Genomic DNA, 22,083 nt, shown 5'->3' with positions numbered 1-22,083 from the left:
CTTCCAGTGAAGGGAAATCTTAATGCTACAGTATACATTCTAGATGATTCTGTGCTTACAACTTCTTGGCAACAGTTTGGGGAAGGCCCTTTCCTGTTGCAGCATGACACAGCTCCCATGAACAAAGCGAGGTCCATACAGAAATGGTTTGTTGAGATCAGTGTGGAAGAACTTGACTGGCCTGCACAGAGCCCTGAACTCAACCCCATTGAACACCTTTGGGATGAATTGGAACACCGACCGCGAGAAAGGCCTAATCGACCAACATCAGTGCCTGACCTCACTAATGCTCTTGTTGCTGAATGGAAGCAAGTCCCCACAGCAATGTTCCAACATCTAGTGGAAAGCCTTCCCAGAAGAGTGAAGGCTGTTGTAGCAGCAAAAGGGGGGCCCAACTCCATAATAATACCCATGATTTTGGCATGAGCAGTTGTCCATACTTTGTCATACAAAATGTTCCAGATGCATTTTTTTTTATACATTACTCATGCAATTGTAATTCACACAGCCTCTTGTAAATTGCTAACCACCATTATGACAAATTAAGTAAAAGTAACAGTTTGGCAATAGGTTGCAACTACATTCTAGATGCTCTGGGGTGGGTATCAAGATACCCAAAGTGACTTTAAAAGGCAAAGGCTCTGTTTTAAAGCAAGCATTGTGTAACTTCCCATAGTGAAAGGCAATTTGGTCAAATCATTTCAAAGAAAACATTTACAGACACTATTTAAAATTATTTTATCAACAATTGAAAAACGTATTTGGAGAATTTCCAGATGACTCATGATGACCTGTTCAATTATTATTTTTTTTAATAGGGAAAATTAGATCAGACATTTTGCTACCTTAACCTTTTTAGCACTCCCTTTAGGCTATGCTAACAAAATGCATAGATTTATGTCAACGGGCGATGTGGTGTCTGAAACCAAGCCTCCCTGCCAGCTGTGGGATGCAGACAGACCGAGATAGTAGGAAACAGGGTTTCTGTGTTCAGGGGGAACGACAAAGCAGCACTGTGCAAGCTGTACTGGAACTTATCCTGCCTTAACACTTCGCTAAACCTGCCTTACACTGGGAAAATTGTGACTCTGGTTTGGGTCTCCCTCATGGTTATGCTGTAGAGACGGGTGTCGCAGGTGCGACGGCAGCGGCCTCCGGCTTGGCTCCCTTCTGCTCTGAGATGGGGGTTGAAGGGACCTGCTCGTCCTTGGGTTCCACGATGCTCACGTGGTCGGGGAGAGGCTTCTTGGGGCCGATCTTACCGCTGGGATCCCAGGGCAGCATGATCTTCACCTTGATCCCCAGCACACCTTTGGACAGGCAGAACAGATTGCACCTCAAATATTTGACACCATTTTACCACTTATCATTTCTAGTCCTGTTCCATAAGATGACAATTTGTCTTGATTAGTGTTGTCACTATACAAACCTTGTACTAACGATACCAGGCCAATTATCACGATACCAAGCAGTATTGCGATACCATAGGGGGAAATCAGCAACCTAGTGTCCTGTTCACCCCCCACAGACGCGTGTTCCCGTTTTCAGGATTCGTACAGACAGTGGCAAGTCAAGTAAGGACTTTCAAGTACTAATATCTATTTTCAAGGACCATCAATTTGTAACAGTTAATATTATGCAATTGTTTCTAGTTGCCACCAGGTGGCAATATATTGCCACAACCTCATGGGGGAAAAACAGTATTCATCACTACCTTACAAGTTCTACTAAATAATACGATGTTTCACTACATATGAGTGTTAAGTCAGTACTAATGATGGTAATTTGAGTAGTGAGGAGCAGAGTTGAGACATGCCTACTGGTGAACACATTTCCTATTCACAATTCCAGCTGAATTACTTTTTATTGGGTATTTGGGAATCTACTAATTAAGTTACAGAAAAACATCTTGTGTCCGACTGCAGCTTTAGTGTTGCTAGTTGGGAAAGAGCGGGTGGCTTGTGTGAGGGGAAAATGGCATGGAACAGCCACCAGAACAGCAGGCACATGGCCGCCGCTTGATAAAGCAGAATATCGCGGGCGCTCTGTAAATGGGGCTATTGGCAACAAAGCTGGAGGTTGTTGCAGAGAAGTGTGGGGTGATTGGGTCCAGTGATGTATGGGGTTGTAAAAAAAAAAGTGGGTAAATTATACGGAACAAAAATATTAGACGCAACGTGTAAAGTGTTGGTCCAATGTTTTCAGAGCTGAAATTAGGAGATCCCAGAAATGTTCCATACCCACAAAAGGTAGGATTAAATCTACATTTGCCTAGCATTTTAGCTATCGATGTGACGTTGCCAGGCAGGTACAGTCAGTTCTGTACCTGCCTGGCTGAGTGGATGGGATGAGCGAGCTCACCTGGCAACCACAGCATGAAACACGTGAGGAAATAACTCAGTCTGCCTGGAAATTAATTTGTAAAACAAATACATTTTTCTAATATTTTTCATGAACATATTTGGTTATCTGTTCTCTCATTTTAATCCAAGTACTTTTCAAGTAACAACTTGTGAAAATGTCTGATTTAAGGTATTCCAATACTTTAATTTCTGAGTTCCAAATTCAAGTACTTTAAGCACCTTGTGCGAACCCTGCGTTTTCTAAACGTTCTGCGTATGTGCTATGCAAAAAGCGGTCAGTCACACCTATTCAATACAACACATTCAATTTAACTTCACTGTATAATAGAATGGCTGATTTGCTCATATTTGCAAAGGCCTACCTGTGATTTGGTTGGAGGAATATACATGCATAATGAGCTGCATGTCATTGTGGCAGTGAGGGTAAAACACTGCATGAAACGTTCTTTACTCTTTAGTTAACACAGACCCTCTCCCACAAACACGCACATTGCTCACAGCTTAAAACATTAGGCACCAAACAGAATTTAAGGAGCAAAAGAAAGATTAATTTTGTATATACAGTGGGGCAAAAAAGTATTTAGTCAGCCACCAATTGTGCAAGTTCTCCCACTTAAAAATATGTGGCCTGTGATGTTCATCATAGGTACACTTCAACTATGACAGACAAAATGAGAAAGAAAATCCAGAAAAATCACATTGTAGGATTTGTTATGAATTTATTTGCAAATTATGGTGGAAAATAAGTATTTGGTCAATAAAAGTTTCTCAATACTTTGTTAAATACCCTTTGTTGGCAATGACAGAGGTCAAATGTTTTCTGTAAGTCTTCACAAGGTTCTCACACACTGGTGCTGGTATTTTGGCCCATTCCTCCATGCAGATCTCCTCTAGAGCAGTGATGTTTTGGGGCTGTTGCTGGGCAACACGGATGTTCAACTCCCTCCAAAGATTTTCTATGGGGTTGAGATCTGGAGACTGGCTAGGCCACTCCAGGACCTTGAAATGCTTCAAGGGGATCATTGTCATGCTGAAAGACCCAGCCACATTTCATCTTCAACGCCCTTGCTGATGGAAGGAGGTTTTCACTCAAAATCTCACGATACATGGCCCCATTCATTCTTTCCTTTACACTGATCAGTCGTCCTGGTCCCTTTGCAGAAAAACAACCCCAAAGCATGAGGTTTCCACCCCCATGCTTCACAGTAGGTATGGTGTTCTTTGGATGCAACTCAGCATTTTTCGTCCTCCAAACACAACGAGTTGAGTTTACCAAAAAGATCTGACCATATGATATTCTCCCAATCTTCTTCTGGATCATCCAAATGCTCTCTAGCAAACTTCAGACGGGCCTGGACATGTACTGGCTTTAGCAGGGGGACACGACTGGCACTGTGTGTTACTGATAGTAGGCTTTGTTACTTTGGTCCCAGCTCTCTGCAGGTCATTCACTAGGTCCCCCTGTGTGGTTCTGGGATTTTTGCTCACCGTTCTTGTGATCATTTTGACCCCACGGGGTGAGATCTTGCGTGGAGCCCCAGATCGAGGGAGATTATCAGTGGTCTTGTATGTCTTCCATTTCCTAATAATTGCTCCCACAGTTGATTTCTTCAAACCAAGCTGCTTACTTATTGCAGATTCAGTCTTCCCAGCCTGGTGCAGGTCTACAATTTTGTTTCTGGTGTCCTTTGACAGCTCTTTGGTCTTGGCCATAGTGGAGTTGAGTGTGACTGTGAGGTTGTGGACAGGTGTCTTTTATACTGATAACAAGTTCGAACAGGTGCCATTAATACAGGTAATGAGTGGAGGACAGAGGAGCCTCTTAAAGAAGTTACAGGTCTGTGAGAGCCTACTGTTTGTAGGTGACCAAATACTTATTTTCCACCATAATTTGCAAATAAATTCATTTAAAAAATCCTACAATGTGATTTTCTGGATTTTTTTCTAATTTTGTCTGTCATAGTTGAAGTGTACCTATGATGAACATCACAGGCCTCATCTTTTTAAGTGGGAGAACTTGCACAATTGGTGGCTGACTAAATACTTTTTTGCCCCACTGTAGTTTAGGCTTACATTAGCCCTATATGAAACCTTCCTTTGAAGCACATCTCATGAGTTTCCGACCCTTTTCTTCCTGTGCTAATCAAATTTGCTGTTAAGTTACCAGGTTGTTAGTTAGCTAGGTAAACTGACTGAACGTTGGTTGTTATCAAACCAATAATTTGCGACCCAGGATTAGTTTAAAACAGCCTGCTACATGGTTTGTGAAATTAAATATCACGCGAATCACAATGGAAAGCACTAAAGGCATCTCCGGTAATAAGGGTCATGTTTTTTTACCGTTTTGGCGAGAGACAAGCCATTTTCTATGCCCTCTCTGGCACTCAGAGGCTGCATGACAGTGAAATTATAAAATCTATTCAGACTGGCCTGTGCTCTTGGTTATAACAGGTGATGAATTTATACAATGTGTCAACATTGCTTGCTCTGCCTGCTGCTCCAATGTAACAAATCAAGACTCAGGGTCTGCATCCCCATTTGCCATCAAGGCAAAATTATATTTTAAAAACTTATGGAGGAATAGATGATCATGAAGAGCAGACAGAGGGCAGCAGGTGAGCGAGGGCTGGTAGAGGATGCGGCTGGCTGATTACAGCCGCCACACGTGATATGCGCATGAAAGTGATGTGGATATTATTGCACATGAACATACAAGAGACTAGAGCCATGGGCTTGCTCCTACCCATCTTTCTGATTTGGTCCTGCTGTACATACCTACACATACGCTACGGTCACAAGACGCAGGCCTCCTAATTGTCCCTAGAATTTCTAAGCAAACAGCTGGAGGCAGGGCTTTCTCCTATAGAGTGCCATTTTTATGGAATGGTCCGCCTACCCAAGTGAGAGACAAAGACCTCGGTCTCAATCTTTAAGTCTTTACTAAAGAATCATCTCTTCAGTGGGTCATATGATTGAGTGTAGTCTAGCCCAGGAGTGTGAAGGTGAACGGAAAGGCTCAGGAGCAACAAACCGCCCTTGCTGTGTCTGCCTGTCCGGTTCCCCTCTTTCCACTGGGATTCTCTGCCTCTAACCCTATTACAGGGGCTGAGTCACTGGCTTACTGGTGCGCTTTCATGCTGTCCCTGGGAGGGGTGCGTCACTTGAGTGGGTTGAGTCACTGACGTGATCTTCCTGTCTGGGTTGGCACCCGCCTTGGTTTGTGCCGTGGCGGAGATCTTTGTGGGCTATACTCGGCCTTGTCTCAGGATGGTAAGTTGGTGGTTGAAGATATCCCTCTGGTGGTGTGGGGGCTGTGCTTTGGCAAAGTGGGTGGGGTTATATTCTTCCTGTTTGGCCCTGTCCGGGGGTATCATCAGATGGGGCCACAATGTCTCAGCCTCCAATATTTATGCTGCAGTAGTTTGTGTCGGGGGGCTAGGGTCAGTTTGTTAAATCTGGAGTACTTCTCCTGTCTTATCCGGTGTCCTGTGTGAATTTAAGTATGCTCTCTCTAATTCTCTCTTTCTCTCGGAGGACCTGAACACTAGGACCATGCCTCAGGACTACCTGGCATGATGATTCCTTGCTGTCCCCAGTCCACCTGGCCGTGCTGCTGCTCCAGTTTCAACTGTTCTGCCTGCGGCTATGGAATCCTGACCTGTTCACCGGACGTGCTACCTGTCCCAGACCTGCTGTTTTCAACTCTCTAGAGACAGCAGGAGTGGTAGAGATACTCTTAATGATCGGCTATGAAAAGCCAACTGACATTTACTCCTGAGGTGCTGACTTGCTGCACCCCCGACAACTACTGTGATTATTATTATTATTAGACCATGCTGGTCATTTATGAATATTTTAACATCTTAGCCATGTTCTGTTATAATCTCCACCCGGCACAGCCAGAAGAGGACTGGCCACCCCTCATAGCCTGGTTCCTCTAGGTTTCTTCCCAGGTTTTGGCCTTTCTAGGGAGTTTTTCCTAGCCAACGTGCTTCTTCGCCTGCATTGCATGCTGTTTGAGGTTTTAGGCTGGGTTTCTGTACAGCACTGAGATATCAGCTGATGTACAAAGGGCTCTATAAATACATTTGATTTAGAGCCTGTTGCTTAAACGAAACAGACTTCATAACATGTTTATAACCGACGCCGACAGGTTCTTTAAATCGGTAGGGCTGAAAAATGTGGTAGTATCATGAAACGGTACTACGGTATTCAAAAATTTTGGTAACATAAGTATCAAGACATTTTGGTATCGTGCTACTACTGTGGTACCAGTATACTGTGCAACACTAGTCTTGACCTGGCCCATCTAATGCCCGATCCACACTCTAGGGCCGATCCGAACCATATGGAGATAGCTTGGGTCATTTCTTCTCACTGTGTGCATCCCAATAATAATCGCCTCTTGAAGTGTGCATTCATTGCATACTTAAAAAAAAAAAAAAAAAAAAACAAAGAGGGAGTTTCCACCATGTCTTATAGCAGTCATTTCCTTTCAAATCAGTTAAGGGAAGTAAACAAGCAAGCATTACACACTTTGGGACGAATAAGATCATTGGGACATTGCCACATTGGAACGGACAGCAACCATGGTGGATGCGTAAAAAGGCCAGTCCAGACAGCTTGGGCCTATAGTGTGAATCAGGCATAAAACCCCAGGGTGACCTCACCTTGACGGAGCAGCACATGGCGGACAGCAGTATCGACATAGTAGTTAACGGGGTCTCCGCTGTGGATCATGAGGCCATCCACGAACTTCATAGACTTGGCCCTCTGACCCCTGAGCTTTCCAGAGACCACCACCTCGCAACCCTTGGATCCGCTCTCCATGATGAAGCGCAGGACACCATAGCAGGCTCTGCAACACCAAAACAAGCAGAATTAAAACACCATATTATCTTACAAGTCCCAGGTCTTCAACTCTGCCAGACAATGGCATGGAAAATATACAACAGATAATCGCAGTCTTGATCTCCTAAACTCTATTCATCCCACCCTTTAGAGTAGTGTGTAAAATATTGTAAAAGATGAGATTGCGCTCAAACACTGGGATCTTCCAGTTTCAACTAACACCTAAAAGAATAACTGAAGTCACAAGAGGTATGCCATACCACTGCATCACTTCACTATCTTTAAGGTTTGACAGGATGGGTATTAAGAATGTCCGTTCAAGTACATGAAAAATATTCATTCGCGTTTTAAAGTGAAAAAGGGCTTAAACCAAAAAGCTTACAGTACACAACTGGAAACAAAAGGTAACATTTTCACAGCACTTGACATACTCCACAAACATCTTAGAGTTTGAAATGTTGCCAGTGCTTATACATTTTACCCGCTAAGTAGTTGCATTTAAAAAATATATAGCAGAGATTTTTTGCCATTGAAATATTTGGGAGGGCCAGTATAGTTGCATCTCCAAATTTAGAGCAGAGTAAAAAAAAAAGAGATTTTTAAAAAATGAACACAACTTCTCAGGATGAAAAACACTTTCAGTGTAAACTTATAACCCCTAAAACCAGACTAAGCATGTAGGAAAGATAAATGGACTTTAAAAATATATATATAATCTTTGAAAACTAACAATCAACAAAATACAAAACTAGTCAGGGAGAATTGAACATTCCAAAAACAGTTAATTTAGCAGTATTGATTTTGTTAATTATGTTTGATCAAAAGAACACAGCATTAGCCGTAGAAAAATGCATAGAATTGCAGGACATCTTTAAAAGTGCAACATTTTCTCTCAGCTCCATGGCAAAATGTGTAGAATTGCAGGAAAATTGCTTTAAAGCTGGAGAGAGAAAAATACTCAAATCATTAACACTGGCAGTTGTGGCTACTTTGCATGATGCATTATTGTCTTTACCTTCTTGTCCTTGTACCGTTGTCTGTGCCCAATAATGTTTGTACCATGTTGTGTTGCTGCTATGTTGTCGTCTTAGGTCTCTTTATGTAGTGTTGTCTCTTTTCATGATGCGTGTTTTGTCCTATATTTTTTTTATTTAATGTATTTTTAATCCCAGCCCCTGTCCCCGCAGGAGGCTTTTTGCCTCTTGGTAGGTCGTCATTGTAAATAATCATTTGTTCTCAACTGACTTGCCTAGTTAAATAAAAAAGTAACTAATACAAACCTTTAAGTACTAACCATAGTTAGTACGAGAAAACACAGGGCAAAAATCCTCACCTGCGGACAGCCAGACCCCCAAGAAGCTTGTAGCGCAGGGACTCTGCCTGGGCGATGGCGCACAGACCACGAGTAGCAACCTTCTCAGCATACAGCTGATGCCAAGAAAAACAGACAAGGACAGTTATATAACCACACTCACAGTATGTTGCAAACTTTCACAGAGTAGAAAGTGTTTAGGGGACCAGATGACAATGATAGAATTTCTGGTCGTATTTGACAAGGAATGAGCCACAAGCAAATATTAACTTTATAGTCATCCACCACCCCTAAAATATGATCCCGAAGCAATGAAAACAAAAATATAGAGATCTATCATGCCCATAACATGACAATTGGTGTCTGAAACCAAGCCTACCTTACCTCAACACTGCCTTCTGGGAAGCCAAACCTCTTCTGCACCACTGCAGTCAGCTCACGGATACGACGCCCCTTCTCACCAAGAACGTTTTGTGTCCTGGAGAAAGAGTATTTGGTCTGTTGGCACCTCAACAGTTTGAGTCAATTCACTGGCTCTCAACAGCAGTGGGGGGGGGTCAGGCATGTAGCTGGACATGCACAACCATGTGTGGATTCATCTTGACAGACTACTTTTGAGGCATTGATTTGGAGTAGACTGTGCCAGTACCACTAGTCCTGTGCCAGAACCACTAGTCCTGTGGTTTTGATCTCCAGGTTTTTGGACTCACCTGGTAGCCAGGATGATGATTTCGGTCCTGGTTGGGGTGACACGAACCTCCACACCTGAGTAGCCATCCTCAGCGAGCTCTCTGGTGAGGAACTCGTTCAGTTCAGCTTTGAAGATGCCATCAGCGACAAACTGTAAAAATATGAAGACAGGAGGAGTGTGAGTGAGGTAATCAGCAAGTAATTTAGCAGGGCCCGTTTGAAATACAGCATCCTAGCTGCTCATTGCAACAATCAGTAGACTTACAAAGGACACGTCTAACCAAAGTAAAGATTGGAATGTAACATGTACACTTTGATCACATTAGAACCGAGAAAACCCCATATATCCGGAGGCAACTTATTTTACCGACGCACACATTATCTGGCATCACGGTGGCATGTTGTTGTTTTATGGAAAACTGGCATAGTAATATTGTACGAACTAAACTTGCATGGCCAGGAGAATACCCTGCAGGTTGGGGATTGATTGACATTTTGAAGCTGTAGATAAGAAAGGTACCAGTGGGTTAGCAAAGTAACTAGTTAGTTAACATCTTTAGAAAACTACACTGGTCAATGAAGAATAGATTTAAACACTACAGTATGGGATCATGTGCGCGTGCTGCCTAGCATGCTAGGTCACCAGCCGTAGCTTTAAAAAAAATTAAAACTTCGGAAAATTGTACATCTAATTACAAGACATGTTACCGCAGTAACTAACTTCTTAACTATAAGGGTGTTTTCTATATATGTGAACTGAAATCTCTCAAACTAAAGATACATCGGTACGAACCTTCCTCTTCTTAGATATTTGCACTGCCATCTTTGGACGTGTCATAGACCGGAAAGACTGTTCCTGCTTCCCGGAAATAACCATATGCTATTGTTTTCATTTAAACGCATGCACATTCCCAGATTCCTCACTGCGTTAGGTAGAATAGCTGAAATACGTACACAATGTAATTGATCTGGAATGTTATACAATTCTATATCCGTCAAGTAGTGTACGTTTTAGTTTGTCTGTTTTAGCTCTGTTGTCTTTGGTTTTTGCCCCAACACTACACAACAGATTCAAACACAGCTGAAAGTATATATTTTTTAAACAACAAAGCTAAAACGTACACTACTTGACGGAAATAAATAGATTGGTATAACATTCCAGATCAATTACATTTTGTAGGTATTTAAGCTATTCTACCTAAACACACGCTTAAAGTGTGTTTACTGTGAAAGGAAGACACAAATGTTAGCTAACATGCAGACGTTAGCATGCCACTAGAACAGGAGTGGGCAACTCCAATAAGGCCCTCGGGGACTGGTGTCACACGTGTTCTCCATCCCTAGCAAACACAGCTGATTAATCAAATTGCATTCTAAACTAAAGATCATGATTAGGTGATTATTGGAGTCTGGTGTCACAGTTTTGCCCCAGTTTACACACCTATCAGGCCCTCGAGGATGGAATTGCCCACCCCTGCACAAGAACGAACTCAACAACAACGGAACAAAGTTGGATTGTAATTAGCTGGCTAGTAACTGTTGGGTTTGTGTGGTCCAAACCTATTTCCATACTGTCAAGGCAGGGATTCACAAACACGTTTTGGCACTACACTGCTGATTCACTAATCAAGGTTTGATCATTTGAATATGTTGTGTAGTGTTGGGGAAAAAACAAAATGCGCACCATTGGTGTCCTGAGGACCGAGTTTGGGAAATACGAGTTAAGATGTTGGATTGACAGTCGTTGGATCAGGGTTCAAGTCCCGGTCTACCCCCCGAATGTTCTAGAATATACTTAAATTGGTTTCATTGACCCCTTTAACTGCAACATTTTTAGCTGCAAGAGGATCAGCTTGAGCAAAGTGAGTAGTAAAATCACTGATCTACAAATAGTATTCTCTGCCAAATAATAGGCTTTATGTGATTAAGATTTTTGGCCCTCCCAGTTTTATCATTGCAATTTGTAAAAAAAAAAAGAAAAAAAAAGTGCTTTCTGACCATGCGGTTGGTTAAGGCTGTGTGAAGGCAAAGCTTCTGGAAACCTGGCTGGACTAGCACAGGAGAGTTGAGCATAGTTCAGTGTGTATGTGTTGTTCTTTTTCACCAAGTTGTTAAAGAGAACATAGCAGAAAGTGGCTACTCTTCAGTTGACTGATGTAGCTGGGAAGGTAACGGCTGTTTAACTTAACAGAAAAAAAACCTAAACAAGTGTTTACTTGTTGTGCTGAGTTAGTATTATAACTGACATGTAATGTTGTCTAATGTTTAATCAATTCTCGGCTGGGGTGAATGAATAGGCTACCAGAGTGAGGACAGACACTTTTAGGAATAAACCTGGCGAGTGAAAAACTTAATTAAATAGCCCACCCGATATCTTATTCTGCTGCTATACAACTTTGTATACATTGATGTTATTTACGTTTTTGGAACAGATTCCTGTTGGAACGTTACACAAATGATACCCACCCCCTCAATCACACTAACGTTAGACCTGAATCAAACAATGAAACTATCAGCCAAACGTTTGAAGATATTCTGACGTTTTTTTCAGTGCAATATGAGTTTTATTGGTCAGTATGGCAATGTAACGTTATTGATCTGTCAGTTTCCCTAACTAAATCCCTACTTTTCACAGTGATACAGTAACAACCAGCTCAAATGTTATAGGTTTCACTGTCATGATGCACGGGACAGCAACACTTGCTATGTTTTGCATAGGCCTATAGGATATAGCTTACCTTTTGGGAGGACGATTTGTAAGCAGAGACAAATAAATGGGTAAACGATACTTCTTAAAGAAAAAGGAGCAACGCTTGCTCACCATAGTAGCCTAACCAGTGGTGGATTTAGGTATATGGGCGCATGCCCATGGTGTGCCTGCACAAAAAAAATGTGGAATGGTGACATTTGTGTGATTGTTTTTCTATCCCTCATTTGCACGACAAGTCAATGATATCATGTCACAGTGTGGGACTGCGGGTCAATTAACCTTGTCGGAGTGGGCACCTTTATTCTAGTTTGTGAGCTAGGCAGGCTACTGCCTGGGACGGTCTCCCACTCAGAAGTACAAGATGGGGCGGGGGCATGTTGACCTCAGGTCTCCCCACTGGAAGCCCGAGCGGGGGAAATCTATCAAATAGCGCACCTCTAACTTTGTACAGTACTAAATGCAATTAGTAACATCAGTCACACTATGAAATGCTACCAAATAAACCACAATTCTTTCATAACTGTGAATATATAGTTTCACAGACATATTGTTGCATTTTTCCTGGTTTGTGCAAAATCATTAAGAATAATATAAAACCAGTCTGCACTACCACCAAAGTGAATTGGTTGAGTCTTGACTCTTGGTTGACAGTGTTGGGGGATGGGTAATGTATTGATGCTCAAGTGTAGCCAAATACATTTAAACTACATTTTTCACCATTCCTGACATTTAATCCTAGTAAGAATTCCCTGTTTTAGGTCACTTAGGATCACCACTTTATTTTAAGAATGTGAAATGTGAGAATAATAGTAGGGAATTATTTATTTCAGCTTTTAATTCATTCATCACATTCCAAGTGGGTCAGAAGTAGCATTGCCTTTAAATTGTTTAACTTGGGTCAAATGTTTCGGGTAGCCTTCCACAAGCTTCCCACAATAAGTCTGGAGAATTTTGGTCCATTCCTCCTGACAGAGCTGGTGTTTTTGTACCGGTTTCCTCCAGCATCTTCACAAGGTCCTTTGCTGTTGTTCTGGGATTGATTTGCACTTTTCGCACCAAAGTACATTCATCTCTAGGAGACAGAACGTGTCTCCTTCCTGAGCGGTAAGACGGCTGTGAGGTCCCATGGTGTTTATACTTGCGTAGTATTGTTTGTCCAGATGAACGTGGTACCTTCAGACGTTTGGAAATTGCTCCCAAGGATGAACCAGACTTGTGGAGTTCTTGGCTGATTTGTTTTGATTTTCCCATAATGTCAAGCAAAGAGGCACTGAATTTGAAGGTAGGCCTTGAAATACATCCACAAGTACACTTCCAATTGACTGACATGATGTCAATTAGCCTATCAGAAGCTTCTAAAGCCATGACATGAATTTTCCAAGCTGTTTAAAGGCACAGTCAACTTAGTTTGTAAACTTCTGACCTAATGGAATTGTGATACAGTGAATTGTAAGTGAAATAATCTGTCTGTAAACAATTGTTGGAAAAATTACTTGTGTCATGCAAAGTAGATGTCCTGACCGACTTGCCAAAACTATAGTTTAACAAGAAATTTGTGGAGTGGTTGAGAAACAAGATTTAATGATTCCAACCTAAGTGTATGTAAACTTCAGACTTCAACTGTATGTGCGCATTGTGCCTTTTCCATGATTACATTTGTTGATTGTACTTCGACTCATGTTGGTTGAGCACCCTCCACCTCTTTCCATTATCAATATTTATATACAGATACTGTAGTAAACTACAGTCTAATTACATTGAAGTTAATTTAATATTCAAATTAACTGCCAAATGCTTCTCCACCCATGTAAGCAGCCTACTCTGGGTGAGATCCAAACACTTAAGACACACCCTCGTCCACTTACCCTCACCTTATGCCCTTGGGGATATCCCCATCGCCATCTTGGAGGGTGGGCCGAATGATTAGCGAAGCAAAGAAAGTTTGCAATGTAAGCCCCTCAGCCCACGTTTTTAGTCGGCTTTGCGAGTGTACAATTATGTTCACTATGGGGCCTGAAACTCCCCATAATTCAATTCGACGATTGTACATCCGCTAAAACCGCAACTTAAAAACAACATCAATGGAGAAGTTAACATACAAGTGTAAGTAAAAACAAATGCAAATAAGTAGCACATATAAAGCACCCACAAGCTGCCGGTGGCTGAAAACACAATCATCGCGGGATGAACAAGTGACGAATTTCCGGCCAAGGGTGTTCCTTTTAAAAATCATTCCTTCTTCCCTCACCCTGCAAGTGTATACTCATCAGACGTGTCCACTTAATTTGAGGGCTGAGGGGATAGGGTGTCTTTTGTGTTTGGACCGCAACCTCTATTTCAATGAGACCACACATGCTAGGCAGCTTAAACTCTCACGCCCAACTAGGAAAGGTAGGCTACTGAAGTCGAATCAGCGAATTCTGTGTGCATAAATGTGAAAAATGTGCTTTTAATACAATAGGGAGGACACCAAATATTTTCATCCCACAGTTGTCTTACCGCCCGCTCCAACCTGCAGCATGAAAAATGCAGTAATGATCTGTTGGTCCCTCAGGCATCCCGTGGGATTTCAACTCTAGTGCAGTCAGTACACAACACTATGCTCATCACGTCTTAGCAGGATCAGACAACCAGGGAAGACCAGTCTACGGAGCTCAGGTGAATTTTGCAGTATATTAACAATATCAGTGAATGGTATAAAGTAGAGGTCGACCGATTTATGAGTTTTCAAAGCCGATACCGATTATTGGAGGACCCCAAAAAAAGCAGATACCGATTAATCGGACAATTTTTTTATTTTTTTTATTTGTAATAATGACAATTACAACAATACTGAATGAACACTTATTTTAACTTAATATAATACATCAATAAAAATACATTTAGCCTCAAATAAATAATGAAACATGTTCAATTTGGTTTAAATAATGCAAAAACAAAGTGTTGGAGAAGTAAAAGTGCAATATGTGCCATGTATAAAAGCTAACGTTTGAGTTCCTTGCTCAGAACATGAGAACATATGAAAGTTGGTGGTTCCTTTTAACATGAGACTTCAATATTCTAAGGTAAGAGGTTTTAGGTTGTAGTTAATTTAGGACGGGCGTTCCGCTAGCGGAACCCCACCTCAACATTCCTCTGAAAAGGCAGTGTGCGAAATTCAAAAGATATTTTTTATAAATATGTAACTTTCACACATCAACAAGACCAATACAGCAAATGAAAGATAAACATCTTGTTAATCTACCCATGGTGTCCGATTTCAAAAATGATTTACAGCTAAAGCACCACATATGATTGTTAGGTCATAGTCAAGTCACAAAAACGCAGAAATTTCGATCAAATTAATCACTAACCTTTGATCTTCATCAGATGACACTCATATGACATCATGTTACACAATACATGTATGTTTTGTTTGATAATGTGCATATTTATATTAAAAAATCCCAGTTTACATTGGCGCGTTACGTGCAGTAATATTTTGATTCCAAAATTTGATTTTCCAAAAAATGATTTTCCCAGAAATACTCATAAAACATTGATAAAAGATGCAAGTGTTTTTCACAAAATTAAAGATAGACTGATCCTCTATGCAACCGCTATGCCAGATTTCAAAAAACCTTTACGAAAAAGCATAATCTGACAATGGTGCTCAGTACCTGCTTATAAACTAGACAATTCCGCCATCTTGGAGTCAACATTAGTTCGAAAAAACACTAAATATTCACTTACCTTTTGATAATCTTCATCAGAAGGCACTCCCAGGAATCCCAGTTCGACAATAAATGACCCGTTTGTTCCATATAGCCCATCATTTAACCACCTGTTGTTAGCGTGTTCCGTCCAGTAATCCATCTTCATGGAGGTGGGACCATTTCCTCCATGACAAAACTCAAAAACTTCCGTTACAGTTTGTAGAAACAAGTCAAAACATGTCTGCAATCAATCTTGAGGATGTTTTTAACAAATATCATTAATAAGGTTCCAACCGGACAATTTCATTGTCTGCATAAAAGCCCTGGAACGAGAGGACACTCTCTCGGGAGCGCGCTTCATGAGACTGAGGCGCCCTGACAGACCACTCACTAAAATGGGTCTCATGAGCCCCTCTTTAATAGTATAATCTTACAACTAGGATGTAAAGACGGTGACATCTAGTGGAAGCCCTGGGAAGTGTAAGAACATCCATATCTATCAGGGATTTAAATTGGCTCTGTTTTGAAATTCGACTTCTCACTTCTTGTTTGGATTTCTTCTCGGGTTCTTGCTTGCCATATGAGTTCTGTTATACTCACAGACATCATTCAAACAGTTGTAGAAACTTCAGTGTTTTCTATCCAATACTACTAATAATATGCATATATTAGCATCTGGGACAGAGTAGCAGGCGGTTCAGATTGGGCACTCAATTAATCAAAAAGTGACATGCTGCCACTTAACAGGTTAATATAGTATTTATAGGACTATTTCTCTCTATACCATTTATATTTCATATACTTTTGACTATTGGATGTTCTTATAGGCACTATAGTATTGCCAGTGTAACAGTATAGCTTCCGTCCCCTCTCCTCGCCCCTACCTGGGCTCGAACCAGGAACAACAGCCACACTCGAAGCAGCATTACCCATCTCTCCACAAAAGCCACGGCCCTTGCAGAGCAAGGGGAATAACGACTCCAAGTCTCATAGCGAGTGACGTTTGAAACGCTATTAGAGTGCACCCCGCTAACCATTTCACATCGGGTACACCAGCCGTTAGGCTTGAAGTCATAAACAGCGCTGTGCTTGCGAAGAGCTGCTGGCAAAACGCACTAAAGTGCTGTTTGAATGAATGCTTACGAGCCTGCTGCTGCCTACCATCGCTAAGTCGGACTGCTCTATCACATCATAGACTTAATTACAACATAAACACACAGAAATACGAGCCTTTGGTCATTAATATGGTTGAATCTGGAAACTATCATTTCGAAAACAAAACGTTTATTATTTCAGTGAAATACGGAACCGTTCCGTATTGTATCTAACGGGTGGCATCCCTAAGTCTAAATATTCTTGTTACATTGTACATCCTTCAATGTTATGTCATAATTACTTATAATTCTGCCAAATTAGTTTCGCTATGAGCCAGGCAGCCCAAACTGCTGCATATACCCTGACTCTGCATGCAATGAACGCAAGAGAAGTGACACAATTTCACCTGGTTAATATTGCCTGCTAACCTGGATTTGTTATAGCTAAATATGCAGGTTTAAAAATATATACTTCTATGTATTGATTTTAAGAAAGGCATTGGTGTTTATGGTTAGGTACAGTCATCCAACGATTGTGCTTTTTTCCGCAAATGCGCGTTTGTTAAATCATCCCCCAGCGTTGCATCGATTATATGCAACGCAGGACACGCTAGATAAACTAGTAAGATCATCAACCATGTGTAGTTATAACTAGTGATTATGATTGATTTTTTATAAGATAAATTTAATGCTAGCTAGCAACCTACCTTGGCTTCTACTGCATTCGCATAACAGGCTTCCTTGTGGAGTGCAACGAGGCAGGTGGTTATAGCGTTGGACTAGTTAACTGTAAGGTTGCAAGATTGGATCCCCGAGCTGACAAGGTGAAAATCTGTCGTTCTGCCCCTGAACAAGGCCGTTAATCCACCGTTCCTAGGCCGTCATTGAAAATAAATGTGTTCTTAACTGACTTGCCTAGTTAAATAAAGGTATAAAAAAAATAAGCAAAATCAACGCCCAAAAATACCGATTTCCGATTGTTATGAAAACTTGAAATCGGCCCTAATTAATCGGTCAACCTCTAGTACAAAGTTCCATCTTGAATTGATGGGTAGAACTACAGTAGTTACAGGACAGCAGCTAAACCTAGTCTGGGATATGAGAGTAATGGTAATTTCAATTATTGAACCATTGATTCTATTCTTGGATAATATAATGTATAAATATACACCAAGATAATTCTTTGTCATGCCTCATTTTAGGAGGATCAGATGGTGACAGGTGTCTCAGCAGGGTCAGGCAGCCAGGGAAGACCAGTCTGTGATGGAGGTGAGGTGAATTTTTGCAGATACAACACTTTATTCTCTCTGTGCAGCAAACACTGGACAAGCCAGATGTTATTTTAAGGCAGTCTGACAAACCTCCAATGTTGATTTCCAAAATGTGGTTGATAGAGGCTTTTCCAGATGACACAAAACAAACAAAAATGTGAGGAAGACCTGGTAGAAGCTATTGATGATTATGAATGGATACAGATATATTTCAATGCCCACATCATCTCAGACAAAGTACTGCAGTTTAAGACCATCAATAGAATGTACTATTTGCCAATGAAACAGAATATCATGCACTCAGAGATGTAATTCCTCTGCTGGAGGTGTAAAACACAAAAGGGGACATATATTTGCATACGTTATGGTGTTGTGAAGGCTGGCTGAATTCTAGCAAAGAGTATGTTCTTTAATCTCAGTATGTCTAACGATTCTCCCTTCTCCTGTTTTTGTTTGGAGATGTTGATACTGGAGACTTATCTGTAGAAACTGTATAACTAAGCATTTATAGCGGCTAAGTAATGCATTGCCATTAATTGGAAGGTTGGTTATCCTCTCACAATGTCATGTATCACTAGAATTGATTTATTACCAGATTAAGTGTATACTGGGCAACTTTCATAAGGTCTGGATGCCTTATTTTGAATAAAGTATGACTAAAGGAGTTTGTATTGACAACATGCCCAGGAGAGATGCCTATTTAGCCAAACCCAAGCTGCTGGGCTGCTCAGTCCTGGCCACAGTGGTATGTCGTGCTATGGGTTGTCTGTACATAAGCATAATAATACAGCCTGTATCACATTTGAACACTTCATCCAAAGTGCTTTTACATTAAGACTTAAAAACAGGCCTAAAACAGGTCATGCTAGCTTGAAGTGGTTGGTGAACGCATTTGGTCAGTAGTGAATGGATAAATCTCATTTTGTCTTATATTGTATAAGCTAAAAGCTAACATTATTTGATTTTGGATCACAGGTAAAATGCTGCAATTACATTTACTTTTATTACTCAAGAGAAGGGGAAAGGGAGTTTCTTCAACCAAACCCATCTATCCACTCTCCCCCCACATCCCTCCTTACAAGTGCCATCTGTCAACGTTACGTAAAAAACCCACTTGAAGCAAATTTAAACGTTGAATTAAACTAACTTAATCAAAGAGCAGTTGAACAAAAGTGAGCAAAATTTAGAATGAGGGGGTGCCAACAGCAAAGCAACTCCCCTAATGTATCCTGTAGCGAGAAAGAGCATGTGGCAGTTAAGGGATCATGCAAATTCTATGAGAGGGACTCAGTATTAGAACAAAGTTAACACGTAAATAACTTGATGTGGACAAGCATTCACAGGCAAACAATTTGAAACTGTCTAAGAGTCATCTATACAGTGCAGTAGGAAAGTATTCAGATCCCCTGACTTATTCCACATTGTGTTACGTTACAGCCTTATTCTAAAATTGATTCAATTAAAACATCTCAATCTACACACAATACCCCATAATGACAGAAAACACATGTTGAAAATGTTCCAAATCTCTCTCAAAAAAAAGATACCTTATTTACATAAGTATTCAGACCCTTTGCTATGAGACTTGAAATTGAGCTCAGGTGCATCCTGTTTCCATTGATCATCCTTGAGATGTTTCTACAACTTGATTGGAGTCAATTCAATTGATTGGACATGACTTGCAAAAACCAAGCCATGAAGTGGAAGGAATTGTCCGTAGAGCACCGAGACAGGATTGTGTCGAGGCACAGATCCGGGGAAGGATACCAAAACATTTCTGCAGCATTGAATGTCCCCAAGAACACAGTGGCCTCCATCAATCTTCAATGGAAGAAGTTTGGAACCACCAAGACTCTTCCTAGAGCTGGCCGTCCGGACAAACTGAGCAATCCGGGGAGAAGGGCCTTGGTCAGGGAGGTGACCGAGAACCCGATGGTCAATCTGACAGAGCTCCAGAGTTCCTCTGTGGAGATGGGAGAACATTCCAGAAGGACAATCATCTCTGCAGCACTCCACCAATCAGGCCTTTGTGGCCAGACGGAAGCCACTCCTCAGTAAAAACACGACAGCCCGCTTGGAGTTTGCCAAAAAGCACCGAAAGACAGACCATGAGAAACACGATTATCTGGTCTGATGAAACCAAGATTGAACTATTTGGCCTAAATGCCAAGCATCACATAATGTCTGGAGGAAACCTGGCACCATCCATACGGTGAAGCATGGTGGTGGCAGCATCATGCTGTGGGGATGTTTTTCAGCGGCAGGGACTGGGAGACTAGTCAGGATCGAGAGAAAGATGAATGGAGCAAAGTATAGAGAGATCCTTGATATAAACCTGCTCCAGAGCGCTCAGGACCTCAGACTGGGCTGAAGGTTCACCTTCCAACAGGACAACGACCCCAAGCACACAGCCAAGACAACGTAGGAGTGGCTTCGGGACAAGTCTCTGGATGTCCTTGAGTGGCCCAGCCAGAGCCCGGACTTGAACCTGATTGAACATCTCTGGAGAGACCTGAAAATAGCTGTGCAGAAACGCTCCTCATCTAACATGACAGAGTTTGAGAGGATCTGCAAAGAAGAATGGGAGAAACTTCTCAAATACAGGTGTGCCAAGCTTGTAGCGAGGATGTAATCGCTGCCAAAGGTACATCAACAAAGTACTGAGTTAAGTATCTGAATACTTATGTAGATGTTCCTGTTAACATTTATCAGAGAGATATGCTGATTTACAGCCATGGGGCCAGGCTTATTGCTTCGCACCAGGGTGTTGTAGGAGACGGTAGTGCAGGACCTTGAGAATATCATGTCCAATGGATAAGGCTGAGTGACTGAACTGTGTGAATGGTCCTGTGGGCGGGAGAGAGAGAGAGAAGGGTCAGTAATCAAGTAAGATCAGACTGGCTATGTATCATTAATCATCAGCCCCTCCCCCCCAGACAAGGGGTATACATTCCAAGAAGTAGGCTGATTTGTAGTGAACAGGTAGGATGTTTGAAGTATACCCATAGCGATAAAAAGGCACATTTGAACTTACTGTATCGGCTGATGTAACTACATGAAGTTCATGATTATCTGCTCAGATGCCATACTGTGCCCTTCTCCTGCTGTAACATTCAGGACACACACACCAACTGCTACCCTGTTATTATCTATGCATAGCCACTTTAACTCTACCTACATTTACATATTATCTCGACTGGCTGGTGCCTCCGCACATTGGCTCTGTACCGGTACCCTGTATATAGTCTCCCTACTGTTATTTTACTGCTGCTCTTTCACTACTTGTTACTTTTATTTATTATTCATGTTTTTATAACTGCATTGTTGGTTAGGGGCTTGTAAGTAAGCATTTCACTGTAAGGTTGTAAAAGTTGATATATAGCTTCACTGGATATTGTTGCATGTGTAAGCAATAGCAAAGTTATCGATGCAAAGTGCCAGATAGTTAAAAGGGACAGATATTACTGAGTAATAATGAACAGCAGTTACTAAGCACAGCCAGGTCTAGCTAAATTAGCTACAGAAAGAAATGGAGAAATCTCACCTTTCTTCAGCAGGTAGCTCTGGCCTGGCAGCTTAATCTTGTAGCATGTTGAGGGGCTAACTAACTTCTACTTGAACTACTAGTTAGCATGACTATAGCCAGTGATCATGTTGGGCTAGCTAGCCAGCTACTGCAAACCAACTTTGTGCCGATGTAGAGATTGTTCTATTGGCAAGCTATCTTCATGTCCCAGCTTTGATGCACCTGTACTGACCTCGCCTTCTGGATGATAGCGGGGTGAACAGGCAGTGGCTCGGGTGGTTGTCCTTGATGATCTTTTTGTCTTTCCTGTAACATCGAGTGCTGTAGGTGTCCTGGGGGGCAGGTAGTTTGCCCCTGGTGATGCGTTGTGCAGATCGCACCACCCTCTGGCGAGCCTTGTGGTTGTGGGCGGTGCAGTTGCCGTACCAGGCGGTGATACAGCCCGACAGGATGCTCTCGATTGTGCATCTATAAACGTTTGAGGGTTTTAAGAGACCAGCCACATTTCTTCAGCCTCCTGAGGTTGAAAAGGCGCTGTTGTGCCTTCTTCCCCACACTGTCTGTGTGGATG

At 41.7% G+C, this 22,083-nt stretch overlaps 1 protein-coding gene across 1 annotated transcript; it reads right to left on the bottom strand.

Annotated features, from left to right (window-relative positions):
* Positions 1 to 721: 721 nt before the first annotated feature.
* LOC112258030 (40S ribosomal protein S3-like) lies at positions 722 to 10,147 on the bottom strand. The gene is made up of 6 exons (XM_024432086.2): positions 10,010 to 10,147; positions 9,237 to 9,367; positions 8,911 to 9,004; positions 8,548 to 8,642; positions 7,034 to 7,221; positions 722 to 1,310 (listed from the first exon to the last, which is right to left on the bottom strand). Exons 1-6 carry the CDS (start codon positions 10,091 to 10,093, stop codon positions 1,111 to 1,113), a joined length of 792 nt encoding a protein of 263 aa, XP_024287854.1. The 5' UTR covers positions 10,094 to 10,147; the 3' UTR covers positions 722 to 1,110.
* Between the last annotated feature and the right edge of the window lie 11,936 nt (positions 10,148 to 22,083).

Source organism: Oncorhynchus tshawytscha, linkage group LG09, assembly GCF_018296145.1.
Source record: "Oncorhynchus tshawytscha isolate Ot180627B linkage group LG09, Otsh_v2.0, whole genome shotgun sequence".
NCBI lineage: Eukaryota > Metazoa > Chordata > Actinopteri > Salmoniformes > Salmonidae > Oncorhynchus > Oncorhynchus tshawytscha.
The sequence above is the reverse complement of the archived record's forward strand: the minus strand, read 5'-3'. Positions and strand labels throughout refer to the sequence as shown.